Source organism: Puma concolor, chromosome C1 (assembly GCF_028749965.1).
Source record: "Puma concolor isolate L17-30 chromosome C1, mPumCon1.1.hap2, whole genome shotgun sequence".
Lineage (NCBI taxonomy): Eukaryota > Metazoa > Chordata > Mammalia > Carnivora > Felidae > Puma > Puma concolor.
This window is the reverse complement of record NC_141674.1, coordinates 18,516,745-18,534,584: the sequence shown is the minus strand read 5'-3', so window position 1 is coordinate 18,534,584 and position 17,840 is coordinate 18,516,745. Positions and strand designations below refer to the sequence as shown.

At 42.0% G+C, this 17,840-nt stretch overlaps 1 protein-coding gene across 1 annotated transcript in view; it reads right to left on the bottom strand.

The window, feature by feature from the left end:
• The window catches only part of CLIC4 (CLIC family member 4), a 67,173-nt gene that overhangs the window by 13,515 nt on the left and 35,818 nt on the right, over window positions 1-17,840 (bottom strand). The window contains exon 3 of the mRNA XM_086716071.1: window positions 6,087-6,212. Coding sequence (XP_086572197.1) covers window positions 6,087-6,212 — 126 coding nt within the window. The remainder of the gene's footprint in view (window positions 1-6,086; window positions 6,213-17,840) is intronic.

Sequence of the window (17,840 nt, the reverse complement as noted above, 5' to 3'; positions counted from 1 at the left end):
TCTATATCTGAACTTCCCAGTAGGGTGGCCGCTAGTGATGTGTGGCTGGCTATCTGGACAGGTATTTCAAGAAACCAGTGTTACGTCAAGTTAAAAAGTCCCCTCCTCCACTTGCGCCAGCCACATTTTAACTACAGAGCTTTCTCAAAACAGAGATGCCAACCAGATTCTTGGTGTGTGCCCTGCCCTGAACCACCCCATGCAGCAGTGCCAGAGAATCCCGACAGCGGGAAAGATCAGGCATTTTGGTCAAGACAAAAACAGCAGGAAGCGGACCACTCACTTCAATCCAACGCTCGGGATTTTCCAAAACCTTCCCTGTATTAGACACTGTAAGGGTGGCACTGGGCAACAGGAAGAGAAGTTGCCCGTAATTTTGCTAACAAGTGTTCTGTTGTGCTGTTACAAAGTTGGTCTACTTTGACATGACACATAGCTTTAAACACACACACACACACACACACACACACACACACACACACACAGATGTGTATTTTGCATATTTAAATCCCAAACACACATACTCAGTGTCTATTTCTTGCTCAAATTGGAAAATACATGTGAAAAGGCTCAGCTCCTCCCTCTTCCCTTGGGCGGAGTCGCACGCACACAGGGAGTTGGCGGCCACAGGAATTCAGACCATCAGCACCCCAGTAGGAAGACAGATTCATCTCCTCAAACGCCCTGCCAAATTTCCCTGGAAAGTGGGCCTGGGGGAGTAAGACTTTGGAAAAAACCTGACATGAAACTACGAACTTCGGTTTCCTCAGATAGTTTAGGATGCGGTCTTTCCACTTCTTTAAAATTAAAAATGAAGGTGAGGTATTTTTAGGTAGAAATTTAATTTACTTGCAAGCTATAGTTTCTGGTTAGCTTTTATATTCATATTTTTTTACATCTGCGATTCTGAAATCAAGGACAGGTACATCTAAAAATCTGGACAGAGGACTACATGGGTAAGGAGATTATAAAGTATCTACTGAATACTCATAGGCTCCATTTGTCTTTCATTTTACTAACTCTCAATTGTGAAGCTTAAAGATTTCTCTTATAAACAGAAATATTTACAGGACAAATTCTTCAATGAACGATGAATTTCATACAGTATAATGTATACTACATTAATAATATATAATAATTTTTTTTTCCCCTCTTAACTATAGAAAACCTTACCCTCTCTTTCTCTCTCTCTTTTTTTGCCCCCGGCTTTGGGCTGAAAGAGTTAATTCCAGGTTCACCTCCCTGAAGTCCCCTCGAGTATAAAAACAACAGCCTCCAGTTTAAATGTTTTTACTGCCTGTAATACAGTAACTTCATTGATTCATTCCAAACAAAAAATAGCACAAGGAACCTACGTGCCTCTTCAATACATCTATGTTTTCCTCTAGCCAAGTTTCCATAATTATTCTTCTTTACCCCACCCAATATTTAGCTGTACCTACTTTTTCTAATAAAGTTCACTTCCTAATTCTCAAAATAAGAGGCGTGAAGGTAGGCTTAAATTGTAGATCATTTATATATTCATTACTCACATATATTCATTTATTCTAATTATTATGGGCCTGCACTGTCAGGCATTATTCTAGGTGTAGGGGATATAATGATGAGCGCACAGAGGCATATTTACTAAGGACCTATTTTAATTAACAGGGAAGAATGAAGAAGGATTTGCAATCAGCATATCCTTAACCATATGAAAACAGATGCTATTATGATTCTTAAAAAATAAAAACTGTCCTCTAAAGCAGGTTAGGCATACCCTACTCTTCTCCAAGACAAACCATTAAATTTGTACTATTTAATCGATAGAATACTTACAAGAGACCACCTCAAATTCTCATTTTGCCTAAAAGAAAATTCTATTCCAGAAAGCTTACATTCTTGGTCCCCAAATCCCTAGACTAGTTAAAAGTATTGCCAAACTAAAACCCAGGTTTCCTGTCTCCAAGTATTGTTTTTGCTTTTGTTTTAGGACAGATTGGGGTCTCTGAAAGATAAAGCAAATTCTAAACCAGGAGGTCCAAAATCAGTTGCCAGTTCATTTTGCATTTCCTCAAATACTGGATTTTAACAATTCATCATTATTCACTTTCCCAAACAGCTTGATAAAGCAAAACTTCGACTGAGAACCTTCATTTCAACACTGAACAAAAAGGAAGGCAAGTAATTAACAAAAGGCTACCTGTCAGCAACACCACGGGGATGAGCATCCAGGGTACAAAGACTTTCAGATCAGTCCTTTATTCTGTATTACATCACAGACTGTGAATGGTAAGACTAGCTAAGAATACTCCCATCCTTTTAGGAAAGATCTCAGGCATTTGCTTTCTCATGTGAATATAAGAATAAAGTCTGAGTGTACAACACATTAAATTATCCCTGTAAATTCAACTTTCATTGTATTTCTCACTTTAAAAAAAAAACAACAAAAACAGGATTAGGGGTGCCGGACAGCTCAGTTGGTTGATCGGCCAACCTCAGCTCAGGCCATGACCTCAACTGTTGTGAGTTCGAGCCCCAGGTCGGTCTCCGTGCTGAGAGCTCAGAGCCTGGAGCCTGCTTCGGATTCTATGTCTCCCTCTCTCTCTGTCCCTCCCCTGCTCTCTCTTGCTCTCTCTCAAAAATATACAAACATAAAAAAAAAAAAAAAAAAAAGGATTAATAACCCTTTACAGAGCTCATCTCCAAAATTATCTAACTTCCCCTATCCTTCTATTTTTTTTTTTATCAGTAAGTTAGCCAAGTATACCGGTCTGCTTCAGTTAAAACTCCCAAGTTTCAAAGCTTTTTTGAAAGCTTTTTTGGCAAAGTAGTTCCTTAATTCAAGCAAGGGGAATTAGTTATATATTTATAAATACTTTCCCCAGAGGAAAAGAAAGAGAAAGTTTCTTCTATGTATGCTGGTTACACAGACCAGCAAAAAAAAAAAAAAAAAAAAAAAAAAAATTCCTGGATTTAAGCTTTTCACTAGTCTCTAAATTCTAAACAACTCTAGAACAAGCAGTTGCCTGTATTTATATTTGTCATGATCGAATCAGAAGTGCTCGCATAAAAACACTCTGTTCTCAGTACCATCAAATGCCAAAAACATGTTATTAGAAATGCTAGCTTCTGGTCTGCCAGCTTGGGCAACTCCTCTGCCTTTTCTCTTCATCCAGTCTAGAAACACGAAGGCTCTCAATCAGGGAGTGAGGAGGGTCAGCAGTAGTTAAGGACTAAAGACCTTCTTGTCCTTGAGGGGAAAGGCAGTGAGCCAGGGCAGTCCCTGAACGCCCTAGAACACCACAGGAAGGGAAAGGGATGCCCGTGGTGGTCCGGGAAAGAACTTCCTTCCTCCTCCTGCTCATCTTCCAGGAACAATTGTGCCCAACAGAGACTCTGCTGTTCATCAGCACCTCACAGTAGGGGCCGCGGGGCCCAGTAAGGGGAAGCCCCTGCCCATCCAAACGTGCTTTTCCAATGCATATACATAAAAACTCATCACAAGTTAAGCCTCACCTATTTCTTAAACAGGATTCATTGAATTAAGTTTGACAAACACCTTCGGTCCCACTGGCTCATCACAGGAAGCTATCTTTGATTTCTTTCCTGCCCTTCCTCCCAACTTGAACTAGCCTACAATTTTATACTCGCTAAAACACAATCCAATTAAAGACTTACATTTCACCTCTTTTATAAAAGTCAAGCTCAACAACACAAAGAGGAGAAAACTAGAAGGAAGAAAATAGAGGAAACACAGGTTTTGGAAGTCATATAGGCCTGGCTTTGGAGCCAGCTCTGCCACCAGTGACTGTAAGACCATGGACAGGCTACGTAGGTTACTCGTCCTCAGTTTCTCCATAAAGTCTTTGAGAGGACAGAGATCATCCACAAACATAATCCATAATGCACAGCGCATGGCACATAATTGGCACTTGAACGTTGGTTAATTTTAACAGCAGAGCCATCAGCAACATCAAAAAATACTCCCTTCTACAGAGTGAAATTTAAAGAAACTCTTCAGAAGAGGGGTGCCTGGGTGGCTAGGTCGGTTCAGTGCTGACTTCAGCTCAGGTTATGATCTCAAGGGTTGGTGAGTTTGAGCCCCGCATCGGGCTCTGTGCTGACAGCTCAGAGCCTGGAGCCTGCTTTAGATCCTGTGTCTCCCCCTCTCTCTGCCCCTCCCCTGCTCGCACTCTGCCTCTCTCTGTCTCTCAAAAATTAAATAAACATTGAAAAAAATAAAAAAATTAAAAAAAAGAAACTCTTCAGAATATAAACTACAGCATAAAAACAAGGAATATAATGGGAATAAGGCATGGGGATTAAAGAGTACACTTAGGGGGCCCCTGGGTGGCTCAGGTGGTTAAGTGTCCAACTCTTGATTTCAGCTCAGGTCATGATCTCACACTTGTGAGATTGAGCCCTGTGTTGGGCTCCGTGCCGTGTGAAGCCAACTTGAGATTCTCTCTCTCCCCCTCCTTCTCTCCCTTTCTCTCCTCTGCTCACTTGTGCACATGCACGCTCTCACTCTCTTTCTCAAAATAAACATTTCAAAAAAAAAAAAAAGAGTACATTTAGCATGATGAAAAAAAATAAAATGATTTTTAAAAAATACCCTTAGAGAGAATTCAGCACATTGTGAACCTTTTAGGACAGAAAGATCTCCAGATACTTTTTTTTTTTCTTTACTGATTTTTTTTTTAGAAAGTTTTCCAAGTTTTAAATTATTTAAAGTGAAAGAAAAGACCATCTCTGGTTAGAGTATCTCTGTGAACATGCCCAAACAAAATGGAGCTGAAATTTCTGTATATAAAAAGCAAAGTGAAAATGTTTATTTTCCAGGTCCGATTTAAGAAGCTGTGATGTCTCACAGAACACTGAATGCTAAGAAACTTGAGTATTTTTGATATTAGTTCTACTATTATCTATTATCTTAATGTCTGTTCCCTCTGAGAAAAACAACAAGAAGGAATAATGAAAATCGTCGCTACAGTTGTGGAAAGCCTAGACTGCCCATCTTTCTCCTTCGTTCACCTGCAGGATGCCACTTTTTGTTCATTAAAGCTTAAGCCAGGTATTGTCTCTTTTCTAAAGCCCTTCCTGCCTCCACTCACTTCCCTTCACCATGCCACCACCCCCTCTCCATCCATAACGGACCGCGCTTCCTGAGGGTAGGAACTGTGTCTTACTCACTACTGTATTCAGAGGGCTTTGGTTGTAGCATAAATGAGCGAGTGAGTTCTGAGGAAACAATTGTTTTAGAACCCTCTGACCCAATAATCCCATTCTTGGGAAATTTATCTGGATATGGCGAGTAAAAGTCAGATCAACTAGCAAGAAAGCCCCAGGCCAGAAGAAAAACAGTTCTGTTTTCAGGATGATGGCACCAGAAAAGTCTAAAAGAAATCCATAATGCATTGAACCTACGCCAGGATTATAGTAGGATGCAACACTGCACATGTGCAATGCGGGTAACTGTCAACACAGTCCATCTGTCCTTCAAGTGTACCTCACATTGTAGGAAATATAGTTGAGTACTTCAAAATCATTAACCACGTGGGCTAATGTGCAGGGCCTGGAAATCTATAACAGCTCAAAGAAATACATAAATAAAAACTGAATCCCAGGGACACAGTCTGAAGAGTCAGTTCCCTTGGGTGACAGCTTTAGACAGCTGCCTTTAAAATGCCCTGATGAGGAATCCCCCAGCAACGTATTCCACACTCCTGCTTAGCCATTCTGGCTAGGTTCCATCTGAACCTCTCTCTCCATCTCTTCTCCTTCCCAAACTTCTCAGTTTGGGACCACTACCCCTCAAATAACCAGAGCTAACCTAACGTAGCTCCCACATCTCAAACCCACCTTCAGTGTGTGCTCTTATCTAGGCTTATTGGCGGAGCCAGAAGCCAGTTCTGACAGAAGCCAGTTCTGACATCTGTGGAGCATGAATTATAATGAATGAAGGGAAGCCCAGTCACTGCACCTTAATGCTTGCTGTAAGAGTTTGACCCCAGGACCATCCAGAGAAAGGGCCCCAAGGGCCAGAAAAGACCAAACTTTAAAGAGATGGCAATGCTTCCGTGCGCATTTTCTTTGATACTCACTTGGGAGGGCATAAGACTTCTTCGAGAAATTCTTCAATCTTATTTACATCCGTTTTGACTTCATTGTTGAAAGTTATAAATGGTGGGTGGGTCCCAGGAGCCAAGTTCTGCAGGTCAGCAGGCTTCCTGTTGGGCAAAACAGTGGTCAAAACTGGATCATTTTCTACTCTGGGAAGGCAACAATACTTTAAATACTCAGAGTGGTTCTAAATGTTAAACTATGTAAAAATGAATAAGAAATAGTACTTTTTCCACTAAGTACAACAGCTGCACTGCTCTTCTAATAAGACGCGAACCTTCACAAAGCACAAAATTCATGGTAAGAAAATCAGAAATCTTTGATTTTTAACCAAAAGACAAGTTCCCCATTCTCATTCCAAATTTAACGGAAGTGCTTATTAGAAACAGTGGCAGAGGGGCGCCTGGGTGGCTCAGTCGGTGAAGCGTCCGACTTCGGCTCAGGTCATGATCTCACAGTCTGTGAGTTCGAGCCCCAAGTCTGGCTCTGTTCTGACAGCTTAGAGCCTAGAGCCTGCTTTGGATTCTGTGTCTCCCTCTCTCCCTGCTCCTCCCCCACTCGTGCTCTCTCTCTCTCTCTCCTTCAAAAATAAATAACATTTCAAAAAAATTTCAAAAAAAGAAAGAAACGGTGGTAGAACTGAGAGAAAACGGTCTCTAGTCTCAACTCTGGCACCCACTCGTTGTGTAGACATGGTGTAAACCATAACTTTTCTAGGTCTTCCTTTTCTTTTTGTCAAACACGGAACAAGAGCAGCTGATTCATACAGCCTTTTCCAACTACAAGATTCCAATTCAGTGTTACCAATCTTCCACTTTCCTAGAAGTCCACTCTCAGCGAGGAAAGAGATCACCAGTCAAAATGACTTCAGTACATAAGAGATAGCATAACCAAAAGTAAGATGCAACACAGAAAGGGCAAAACAGGATAGCGAACAGGAAAGGCTTAAAATACGTATTAGATGAGAATTTTGTCCAAATTCATTAAAAAGCCATCAACAGGGGCGCCTGGGTGGCGCAGTCGGTTAAGCGTCCGACTTCAGCCAGGTCACGATCTCGCGGTCCGTGAGTTCGAGCCCCGCGTCGGGCTCTGGGCTGATGGCTCGGAGCCTGGAGCCTGTTTCCGATTCTGTGTCTCCCTCTCTCTCTGCCCCTCCCCCGTTCATGCTCTGTCTCTCTCTGTCCCAAAAATAAATAAACGTTGAAAAAAAAAAAAAAGCCATCAACAAGTCAAACAGGTAGGAGTCAAAAGAAATTGATACACGATAGATAAAATAAGTGGACACGTGGAAAAATGTAAAAACAAAACAAAAAACCAATTACCAAAGAAATTCAAGAGGAAACTATGACGACATTTCCTTCCTATTAATTAGGGAAAACTGAAAATACACAGAACACTGATAAAGACGGCAAAATTGGATACTTACAGCTACTAATACCACAGAACACTGGTACCACCCTATTAAAAATCACAGTGGCTCGCCTGAACCCATCCGCGAATCCTAGAATCAATAATATGACCCAATACAGTGTGATCCTAATGATAAAAGACGGAGCGTACATCACCATCTATGAGGCATCCTTACAAAAAAGTTGACCCTGAATCTAGAATCAAGTCTCTTAAGGCAGCTGTCTCTTAAAATGTGGTCTAGGGGACCCTTTCACCAGGTGGTCCATAAAGTCAAAACCATTCTCATAATACTAACACGTCACTTACTTTCTTCACCCTCATTCTTTCATGCCTACAGAGTTATCCATAGACTACCTGGTGTGTGACATCCCAAGGTAACGTATACAGAAACAGATATGAGAATCTGTCTTCTGTTAAGGCAGACATTAGAGATGTACAAAAATGGAAAGCAATGCCACTCTTCTTTTGTTTTGGAAAATACATTTTTTGAGACATATTTTTTGAGATAATAATAGGTTCATGATTGTTCTAACTAGTAAATGTTTTTTAAATTTCTCAGCTTTAATTTCTAATACAGTAAAGTTGACAGATACAACCCACACAATTGAAAGCTCTTTAAGGTCCTCAAATAATTTAAGTGTATAAAGGACTTCTGAGACCAAAAAGTTCATTTGCAGGAAACATGAGGAGTTGCTGAACAAAGTTAAATGATACCACAAAGAAGCCATCAGCCAAATACAGAATTTGGGACGTTCTGCAGTTCAATGGAATGGATTTCCACCAGTCAATGGCATGAGGGAAAAAAGTCACAAATGGGGTTTGGAAAGGACTGTTGCAGATTAAGAAAAATTTAAGAGACATAACAACCAAATGTAATGAGTAGAATTTGTTTAGATCCTGATTTGAAGAAAGCAGTCAAAGAAAAAAGATACTATGGAGACAACCAGGGAGATCGGATCATATGCTGGGGACTAGACGTGATAATGGCAGTGTGGTTGGGTAAGAAAATGTCCCTACTGTTTGGAGACATACAGTGAAGGGTGCAGGGTTAGAATGACAGTGGGACTTGCTTTGAAACTTATTAGAAAAAATAGGGACACAGCAAATGGGTAAAATCTTGATAACTGAGCTGAAGTTGTGGGGAAGTTTATTCTATTCTTGTGTATGTTTGAAAAGTTTCATAATTAAAAAGATAAACCTTAAGAAACTTAAATGTTAAAAAAGCAATATATTGCTTCAAGCAACTTTTCCCCCACATACTATTATAGCCCTTCCCTATCACAAATGCACAGAATTTAAAAGGATATCTTTTGTTTTTAAAGCTCATCCCTTTTTTTTTTTATGTTTATTTGAGAGACAGAGAGACATGGGCCCAAACCCATGAACTGTGAGATCATGACCTGAGCCAAAATCAAGAGTAGAACACTCAACCAACTGAGCCACCCAGGTGCCCCTTAAAGGATGTCTTTTAATGCATCATGAAGGTGAAATACTTTGTCACTGAAAATAATGTTTAAAACAGAGTGTGCCCCAACGTCTCATCCCAGCTTATCAATTTCCCTTGGTCTTATTCATATTCCTTCTCTGTCCCTCTCCTTTTTTTTCTCCCTACACCCCCATTTAGGTTTAGAAAGCACTTCATCTCCTTATGACTACATTCCAAAAACAAAGAGACTTATTAATGTCTGCTTAGTCCAAATTTTCTAACTCCAAGCCCCCTCAACCCAAGCTCTAGAGCCCATCTCCCTTTCAAGCCAAAGAAAAAGAAGACGTATTTTCTATGACTTGTGTAAGAACCGAAGCTCTAAAAGAGGACTTTTAAAAGTCAAAATCTGATTTGATGTGCAATCCTGATTCCTTTCCTGAGCATACTTTGGTCTGAAAAGGTAAAGCTGAGCACAAAATGACTGGAATCACGAAAGCTGAGCAGTCTTCCGGCTGCACACATATTTAAACAGTGGTGGACCCTGTGAGGCTCCCGAACTCATGTAAGTATCCAGGTCGGAGCAGGTCCTTTTCCAGGTGTCATTTCTTTGGTTTGTTCAGTTATCCCTTTTCACGCCTCACCATGACCATCTGTTCATCTGTGATCACCAACGGGCCCGGCAGGTCCACGGCCGTGTCACCTTTGGTCTTCAAGCCCCCTCACGTTCCAGCTCACAGCTCACGACTGTTCCCAGCTACCCTCCATTTCCTGCTCAACTCGGGAAGACCCTGTACATTACCAAGGGTCCAGAAACCCTAACAGCTCAGGGTTTAAACAATTTATTTTCAAATCTCAACATTTTAAAGTTAAAAAAAAGACTTGTGGGGCGCCTGGGTGGCGCAGTCGGTTAAGCGTCCGACTTCAGCCAGGTCACGATCTCACGGTCCGTGAGTTCGAGCCCCGCGTCGGGCTCTGGGCTGATGGCTCAGAGCCTGGAGCCTGTTTCCGATTCTGTGTCTCCCTCTCTCTCTGCCCCTCCCCCGTTCATGCTCTGTCTCTCTCTGTCCCAAAAATAAATAAACGTTGAAAAAAAAAAAAATTAAAAAAAAAAAAAAGACTTGTTTTGTTCCCACGTTATAAAACCTATCCATCCGCATTTTTATGACTAGCAGTCGATTAATGCCTAAATGTAAGGTAATAACAACATACGTCTGTGTGTTTCACAAATAATTTTTTCATGAACAGGGTAGAGTTAGACAAAGGGGAAGAAAGGGACTGATGCTTTAAAACAACATGGAGGGAGGGCAGCAAAATAAGTAACAGCTATTACTTCTATAATAAATTGTAACAGCTTTTAGCTCTCCAAACAAATTTATTAGAGGAGGGATAAAGTTGGCATGGCAGAGAAGAAAGAGCCAAAGACTGAATCAAAAGGATGTGGTTAAAGTCTCAAATTGAATAGTTCTGCCATCCACCCACCAGCTATGTGACTAAGGAAATCACGGCCTCTGGATTTCCTCCTCTGCACTGCGGACATAAGCCCTGCTCTGCCTGTGAAGATCAAATCAAATAAGGCCTATGAAAGTGAACTAAACCAAAGTACGCAAAGGAAATCCATGACGGCTTTCAGTAGCACACTAACACAGCATTCTGCAGGAGATGAGACAGGCGGTTGTTAAACTCTACTTGAGTCTGATGATTCAGAACCGGTTATCTAGCATCAGCTGACTGGTAATAAGAAATCTGATTTGGGGGCGCCTGGGTGGCGCAGTCGGTTAAGCGTCCGACTTCAGCCAGGTCACGATCTCGCGGTCCGTGAGTTCGAGCCCCGCGTCGGGCTCTGGGCTGATGGCTCGGAGCCTAGAGCCTGTTTCCGATTCTGTGTCTCCCTCTCTCTCTGCCCCTCGCCCGTTCATGCTGTCTCTCTCTGTCCCAAAAATAAATAAACGTTGAAAAAAAAAAAAAAAGAAATCTGATTAATAGAGTTGGGGCGCCTGGGTGGCTCAGTCGGTCGAGCGTCCGACTTCAGCTCAGGTCACGATCTCACAGTCTGTGAGTTCGAGCCCCGCATCAGGCTCTGGGCTGACAGCTCAGAGCCTGGAGCCTGCTTCCGATTCTGTGTCTCCCTCTCTCTCTGCCCCTCCCCCATTCATGCTCTGTCTCTCTCTGTCTCAAAAATAAATGTTATAAAAAAAAAAAAATGTAATAGAGGCTCATAAGTAAAGTGAAACCAGGCACGCGATTACCAATTTTCTGTTCATATTAGGGACTAGTGGACAGTCCGTTTTGTTTCTGCCTAAAGCCTATCTAGATTTTGAAAAACCAAAGGTGACGAAACTCTTTTCCAGGATTAAGTGTTGACATGAAGGAGAACCATGTTAGGTCCTTACCCCAAGTGAAAGTAAGTTTGAGAAGAAACTTGAATGCCTCTCAACGGAATAGCAGACTTCAAATAAATGTTCAAGTTGCAAACACTGAGGTGACTTAGAAGCTTTATCAGGTCATCAACCAAGCAGAATCTCCCCTGGCACTCCAAAGCCTCAGGTGTTGTTTGACCCACAAGGTTCACCTTACAGATGCTTCACAGAAACTTAACATTTCAGAAGCGCAGCGTGACAGACATGAAACTGAAACACAGGCAACGGCTCAACATTTCAGGCCATCCTTGGCTTATTTCATAAAAGCCCTTTAATAAATCCTCAATGATTCATTCAAGCCCATTCAAATGTTTTCCTTAAGTGACATCTAGAAAAAGCAAAGTGCATACAATTCGTGCTTTGAGATAAGAGCACAAATACTCTTCAATGTTTGAGGTGTCTTTTCTTGTTTTTTTTAATGTTACTTATCTGAGTAGTCTTTTTTTTCTTTGTCATAGTAGATGAACAAACATATTCTATTCTCTCCCGTTTTGCTTCTAGATGAAGAAAAGGAAAAATAAAGAGAAACAAACAAATACAAGAGACAGAGGAGGAACCTCATAGGACCTAATACTTTAAGCAACTTAAGTGGCTTAACTTCAATTGAAAGTTAATTCAGTACACTTGCAACAATTGGAGAACACCGGGCAGGTGACTCAGGTCCAGCTGCTTCTTAGAAGATGAGCACAGTATACTCCTAGGACACTGGAGCCGGTTCTTAAAGGTGACTTATCTGTAACTAGCTGACTCCACTAAATGGAGAAAACAAAAATACTGAGTATGTAGACCTTATATTCTTAATTGAGTTCCTTTTGAAGGTACTGATTTTCAAGACATAAAATTCATCCATACAAATCAAGAGAATATGGAACACTGTATGGCAAGTATGGGGAAAAAAGTTAACACCAAAAATCCTTGGTTTCAGAACACTGTACTCCTATTAATTATTCTTCTCTAGGTTTGCTATAGTCTAATACTAACGTCACCAACTGAATGAATGAGTCATGGATTCACCAAAACATACACGCCAAGGTCCCAGTTACTAAGCATTTGTCCCAATTCAACCAGTTAAAGGATTTTCTTTTGATTAAATGTGGTATGCTACTAAACCTTCGTCTACTTTAGTGTCAGTCTGTGGAGCAATCATGTTAAAACAAAACAGCACCCACGAACTGGTTTCAAACCCAACTTCAATAATTCTTAAGAGAGTTCATCAACACAGTTTATAGAGTTGACGCTAAGTTTAGAAGAACATCCACCATTAATCCATTTTTCTAATCCAGCTCTTAACCACCTCAACAGGATTTACCATCTTTGAAGTCATTTTGAAAAAGAACATAAAGACGTGGCAGTGAAGCTCTCTCTCTCTCTGTATGACTGTCCATGGCTGTCTGTCTCTCTCTCTCCGTGTTTCTGACCCTCCCCCCCCCAAAACACTACACATGGGGTGTACATATGATTCATAATGCGTTCATGAGACACACATCTTGATTTGTCGTGGTAACAAGGGCTTCGTGTCGCTCAAGTCAACTTTACAAAGGGGAAGAATGGAGTCTGTACCTTCCTGACTGGCCAGTAGCAGGCAATGGATGATTTCTCTAAAAGGCTGGCCTATTCCATTCCATTTAGTCTCTCTGCATGTGTCATCCACACTGTGGTCACCACCTGGAGACCAAACTGATCTCTCAACTTGCTCAAGACAGTTTTCAGAAGGGTACAATCACAGAGACATGATAACAAAAGCAAACTACCTGAAGAATCTAGAAATCATGGGGCGCCTGGGTGGCGCAGTCGGTTAAGCATCCGACTTCAGCCAGGTCACGATCTCGCAGTCCGTGAGTTCGAGCCCCGCGTCGGGCTCTGGGCGGATGGTTCGGAGCCTGGAGCCTGCTTCGGATTCTGTGTCTCCCTCTCTCTCTGCCCCTCCCCCGTTCATGCTCTGTCTCTCTCTGTCCCAAAAAATAAATAAAACGTTGAAAAAAAAAAAAAAAGAATCTAGAAATCAGATTTTGTTCTGAGTCTATAAATGCCTCTCAAGAATACGCAGAACTCTAAGTTTTATAGCTCCGTGGTAACTTGTTAAATGATTACAAAATCGTTCAAGTTTAAACTGTCCTAATAATCTTCCAAAACTTTATGCTATTATTATGGCAACTTACAAGTGAGTCTTACACAGTCCCTTACGAATGGTGTATCAGCATGTGAAGCAGAAGGAAATCATTGATGACAATGCAAATGATCGGCAAGTTTCAGAGTTTACGGTGGAAATGGGAAAATGGAAACATGTATTTCCCAGACTTTTTTTTTAATAAATTTTTTTAAATGTTTATTTATTTTTGAGAGACAGAGACAGAGCATGAGCAGGGGAGGGGCAGAGAGAGACGGAGACAGAATCGGAAGCAGGCTCCAGGCCCTGAGCTGTCAGCACAGAGCGTGACGCGGGGCTTGAGCTCACAAACCGTGAGATCATGACCCGAGCCAAAGTCGGATGCTTAACGGACTGAACCACCCAGGCGCCCCATATCTCCCATGATTTTTAAAAGCAGTCTTCTCCAATTTATTTATTTTCTCAGAGGACATCACAGAGGAGGGATTTTATTCACTGGTAATATACCACCACTTTGACAACAAAAAGCTAATTTCTAGGTGCCTGGGTGGCTCAGTTGGTTAAGCGTCTAACTCCTGATTTGGGTTCAGGTCATGATCTCACGGTTCATGAGTTTGAGCCCCACGTCTGACTCCGCTGCTTGGGATTCTCTCCCCCACCCACTTCCCTGTGTGCTCCTCCCGCACGTGCACCTTCTCTCAAAATAAATAAGTAAACTTAAAAAAAGGTTCATTTCTTAATGTTATCATTTCTCCTCTCATTCCCCAAAACTAGAAAAGCTTACCTAACAAATATGTGACAAAATATGGCCACACTTAGATATATCCAAGTCAGGGTCTCAGCATGTGAACAGGGGTGTGTGTGTGTGTGTGTGTGTGTGTGTGTGTGTGTGTGTGTGTGTGAGAGAGAGAGAGAGAGAGAGAGAGAGACAGAGAGAGAGAGACACAGAGAGAGAGAGAGAGACAGGGGATGGGGAGTCTACTGTTGTCATTCTTCCTTCTTTCTCCTCCCCTTGCCTGCCTCTCAGGCTTATCTGTGCTCCAAAGATGCTAATCGTTGATTTAAAATTTTTATAATTAAGTATAATGAAGGTAGCAGAAGTTTTCAAAGATTTTCATCACTGCCACAAACCTGTCCAGCCAGTATGATATAAGACAATGAATTCTATTCAACAGAAGTGTCTGAAAATGGTTTGACGAGTAGTAAAAAGTACCCTGAACAGTGTTGAGTACACAGTAGACACTGGGGAAATCTTATTTTTTTCCTTCCTTTTTCCTGAATTTAGAAACAAGGTAACTGGGGCGCCTGGGTGGCGCAGTCGGTTAAGCGTCCGACTTCAGCCAGGTCACGATCTCGCGGTCTGTGAGTTCGAGCCCCGCGTCGGGCTCTGGGCTGATGGCTCAGAGCCTGGAGCCTGTTTCCGATTCTGTGTCTCCCTCTCTCTCTGCCCCTCCCCCGTTCATGCTCTGTCTCTCTCTGTCCCCCCAAAAAAAAAAATGTTGAGAAAAAAAATTAAAAAAAAAAAAAAAAAAAAAAAAAAGAAACAAGGTAACTGACCTCCAGAGAAGACGAGGCATCTTGCCCGAGGTCCCACGGAAATAAGTGACAGGGCTCTCTCTACACAGAACCAGGTCTCTATCCCTAATCCATTGCTCCCCATTTGATGACATGTGATAACACCTTTAAATATGCTCCCAATTTTAATATTTTCGTTTCTATTCATCTGAAGATCTTGCTTAAATGGTGGCTGATGTAAAGCCCAAATTCCTTCCGAAGCCTGAGCACTTTTTTTTTTTTTAATCTCCAATTCTGCAATACAATTGCAGCATGAACAGAAAATGAGGTTTAGGAATGACTCCCACTAAAGCATTAAGGCAGCACTGGCAGGCAAGCCGAGGGGGATTGTTCTAAGCCTCACAGGGGCTCATGAATACCACCAGCACAGTCATTAACATCAATTGAGATTCAAAGAGAACGTGTCATACACTGCCAGAACGAGAAACTGGCTTGTTCTTATGGATGAAATGTCATGGAACAATAATTTTTTCAGAGCACAGAGTGGGCCCCGAAATAGCTCTCAGTTGAGTCCCACTGCTCTCCGCTGGTTTGTTGGGCGGTCGGCAGTCTTCACCGAGGAATTATAGACAATTACCGGGAAAAGCAGGAAAATCAGCACCGTAGGCATTTTCTCCCCCCGCAGCTTTTTAGAAATGGTCCTGTCTAAAGTTTTTAAAGTTAAGAACATACTGTAAGAGGTACGTTTTTGTTTTTTTTTTTACTACAGGATGCTTGATTCCTCTGTGACAACTTCATTTCACAACGATGTTTTGAGCCAGCGTTCACTCTCTTTAAATCTGACTCAAGACTTTAAGTGTCTTAACTCACTGAAAAGGTCTGGAAGGATAAAGACCAAACCTAGATGCGACGGTATCTGTGCAGCGGAAGCTGCCGACCAGGGGCTGGAGGTGGCACGGATTCGTTACCAGGTACTCCTTATATATACATGTATAATTGCCCTTGAGAAGGTTTTGGATGTACTGTAGACCCAAGATTTCTGAAGGAAACTACGAAATACAGGCTCCAGTGTCAAGTGCTGTTGGTTTCACACAAAGCCTAGGAAAGAAACAGACATCTTCTCTGCGGGGTAATACTCACTAATGAGGGAGCCTTGAATCCCTCAATCCTACTTGCCACGTGTCACTTTTCACACGCAGCGTATATTACTCTGAGACACATACACATCCTCAAATATCAATCCACGTACAGAAATAATGCCGTCAAGAGTTTGTACAGGAAGAGTGAAAGAGCCATTATGAGCTCACTTCCTTTCCTGAACCAGACTCCCTTCGTTTATGGCACTGTTGCCGGTCTGTGCCACAATCACGCACTGTGTTGAGCTGCTCAAAGAAGGCTTTTTCGAAGCACGGCCGCCAACTCACTCGCTCCAAGCCAAAAATGGAATAGGAGAAATCCGTGTATTTTAAGACACAGTAAGGGTGTGTGCCTGGTAGCATGGTCTATTTTTAGAAGTTACACTGGGAAACTTGCTTTTTGAATGCATGTGGGGGGGGCGGGGGGACAGTCATAGAAGGGGAACTACTTGAATTATTTCATTCTTCCAACAGCTCTGTCCAATATGAGGTGGCACACCTTTGAAACAGACTATAGTTTTAACTCTTACTGTCCCCAAAGGCTTACCTTACCTCTGCCTTCAGATACATAATTAACGGGTTCCTGGACGGCTTCCTGGATTATTTTCAGTAAATAAATTTTAAGACTCCAAAATCTCAAATAAGGGCACTAGCAGTAAGTAAAGAATACAGTTTAAGCTACCGACAGAAATGTAGGGAATGCTAGCCTGGAACTGGAAATGGGATGATAAAAGTCTCGCTTTGTGACGCCCAGAGGGATAACATGCATGACTTCTGCCACCCATGTTTTTTCCTGGACGCTGTTCGTGACTGATAATGCTTAAAAAAATGAGCAACAAGCCATGTTGTTGCGTGTGTGCAAGAGGCATACATTTCCACTGCCCAATCCTAGACTTCCTTTTGTTATAACTGTTCTTAACCCTTGATTTAAATCTCTTCTTTTCGGGGCGCCTGGGGGGCTCAGTCGGTTAAGCGTCGACTTCAGCTCAGGTCATGATCTCACAGTCTGTGGGTTCGAGTCCCGCATCGGGCTCTGTGCTGACAGCTCAGAGCCTGGAGCCTGCTTCGGATTCTGCATCTCCCTCTCTCTGTGCCCCTCCCCCACTTGTGCTCTCTCTCTCTCTCTCTCTCTCTCTCAGAAGTAAACATTAAAAAAAAAAATTCTTTTTAATAAATAAACCAATCTCTTCTTTTCCCCTAAGTATGAATGTTCTTCACGTCGAGCCTATTTGCTGAGGAAGAACAGAGGGGCTCCTGAACACAAGGAGCCTATTACCTATCAGGGCCCTTCCCAGTCCTCTCCACTTGGGCCTGTGGAGGCAGAGTTAGAAACAACTCTTCACCGAGCAAGAATAATCACAGGGCCATGGATAACGGCTCTTATTTCACAATTATATTTAACCAAATATGGTTAAAATCATATTACAGACAGTTCCCTGTAAAGGAGAATAAATAAAATAGCCCACAGTCGTATTCGTCCTCCTAAAATCCCACTCTTGTCTTGAAGGATCCAGATAATATACACCATGAGTTTAGCACCTTTTAAATGAAGAAGCTGTCTGCTTAGAAAGTTCTTCATAGTTCCACGTTTACACTGGAAAGTCAAAGATCCTGGTGCTGGTCTTGAAGTTAAGAGTAAGCATACAGTAAGTTCCTAAAAAGACTGAGTGGCCAGTAAATGCAATTTACTGATATTGGGAGTTATCCATAATACTTACGGCAAG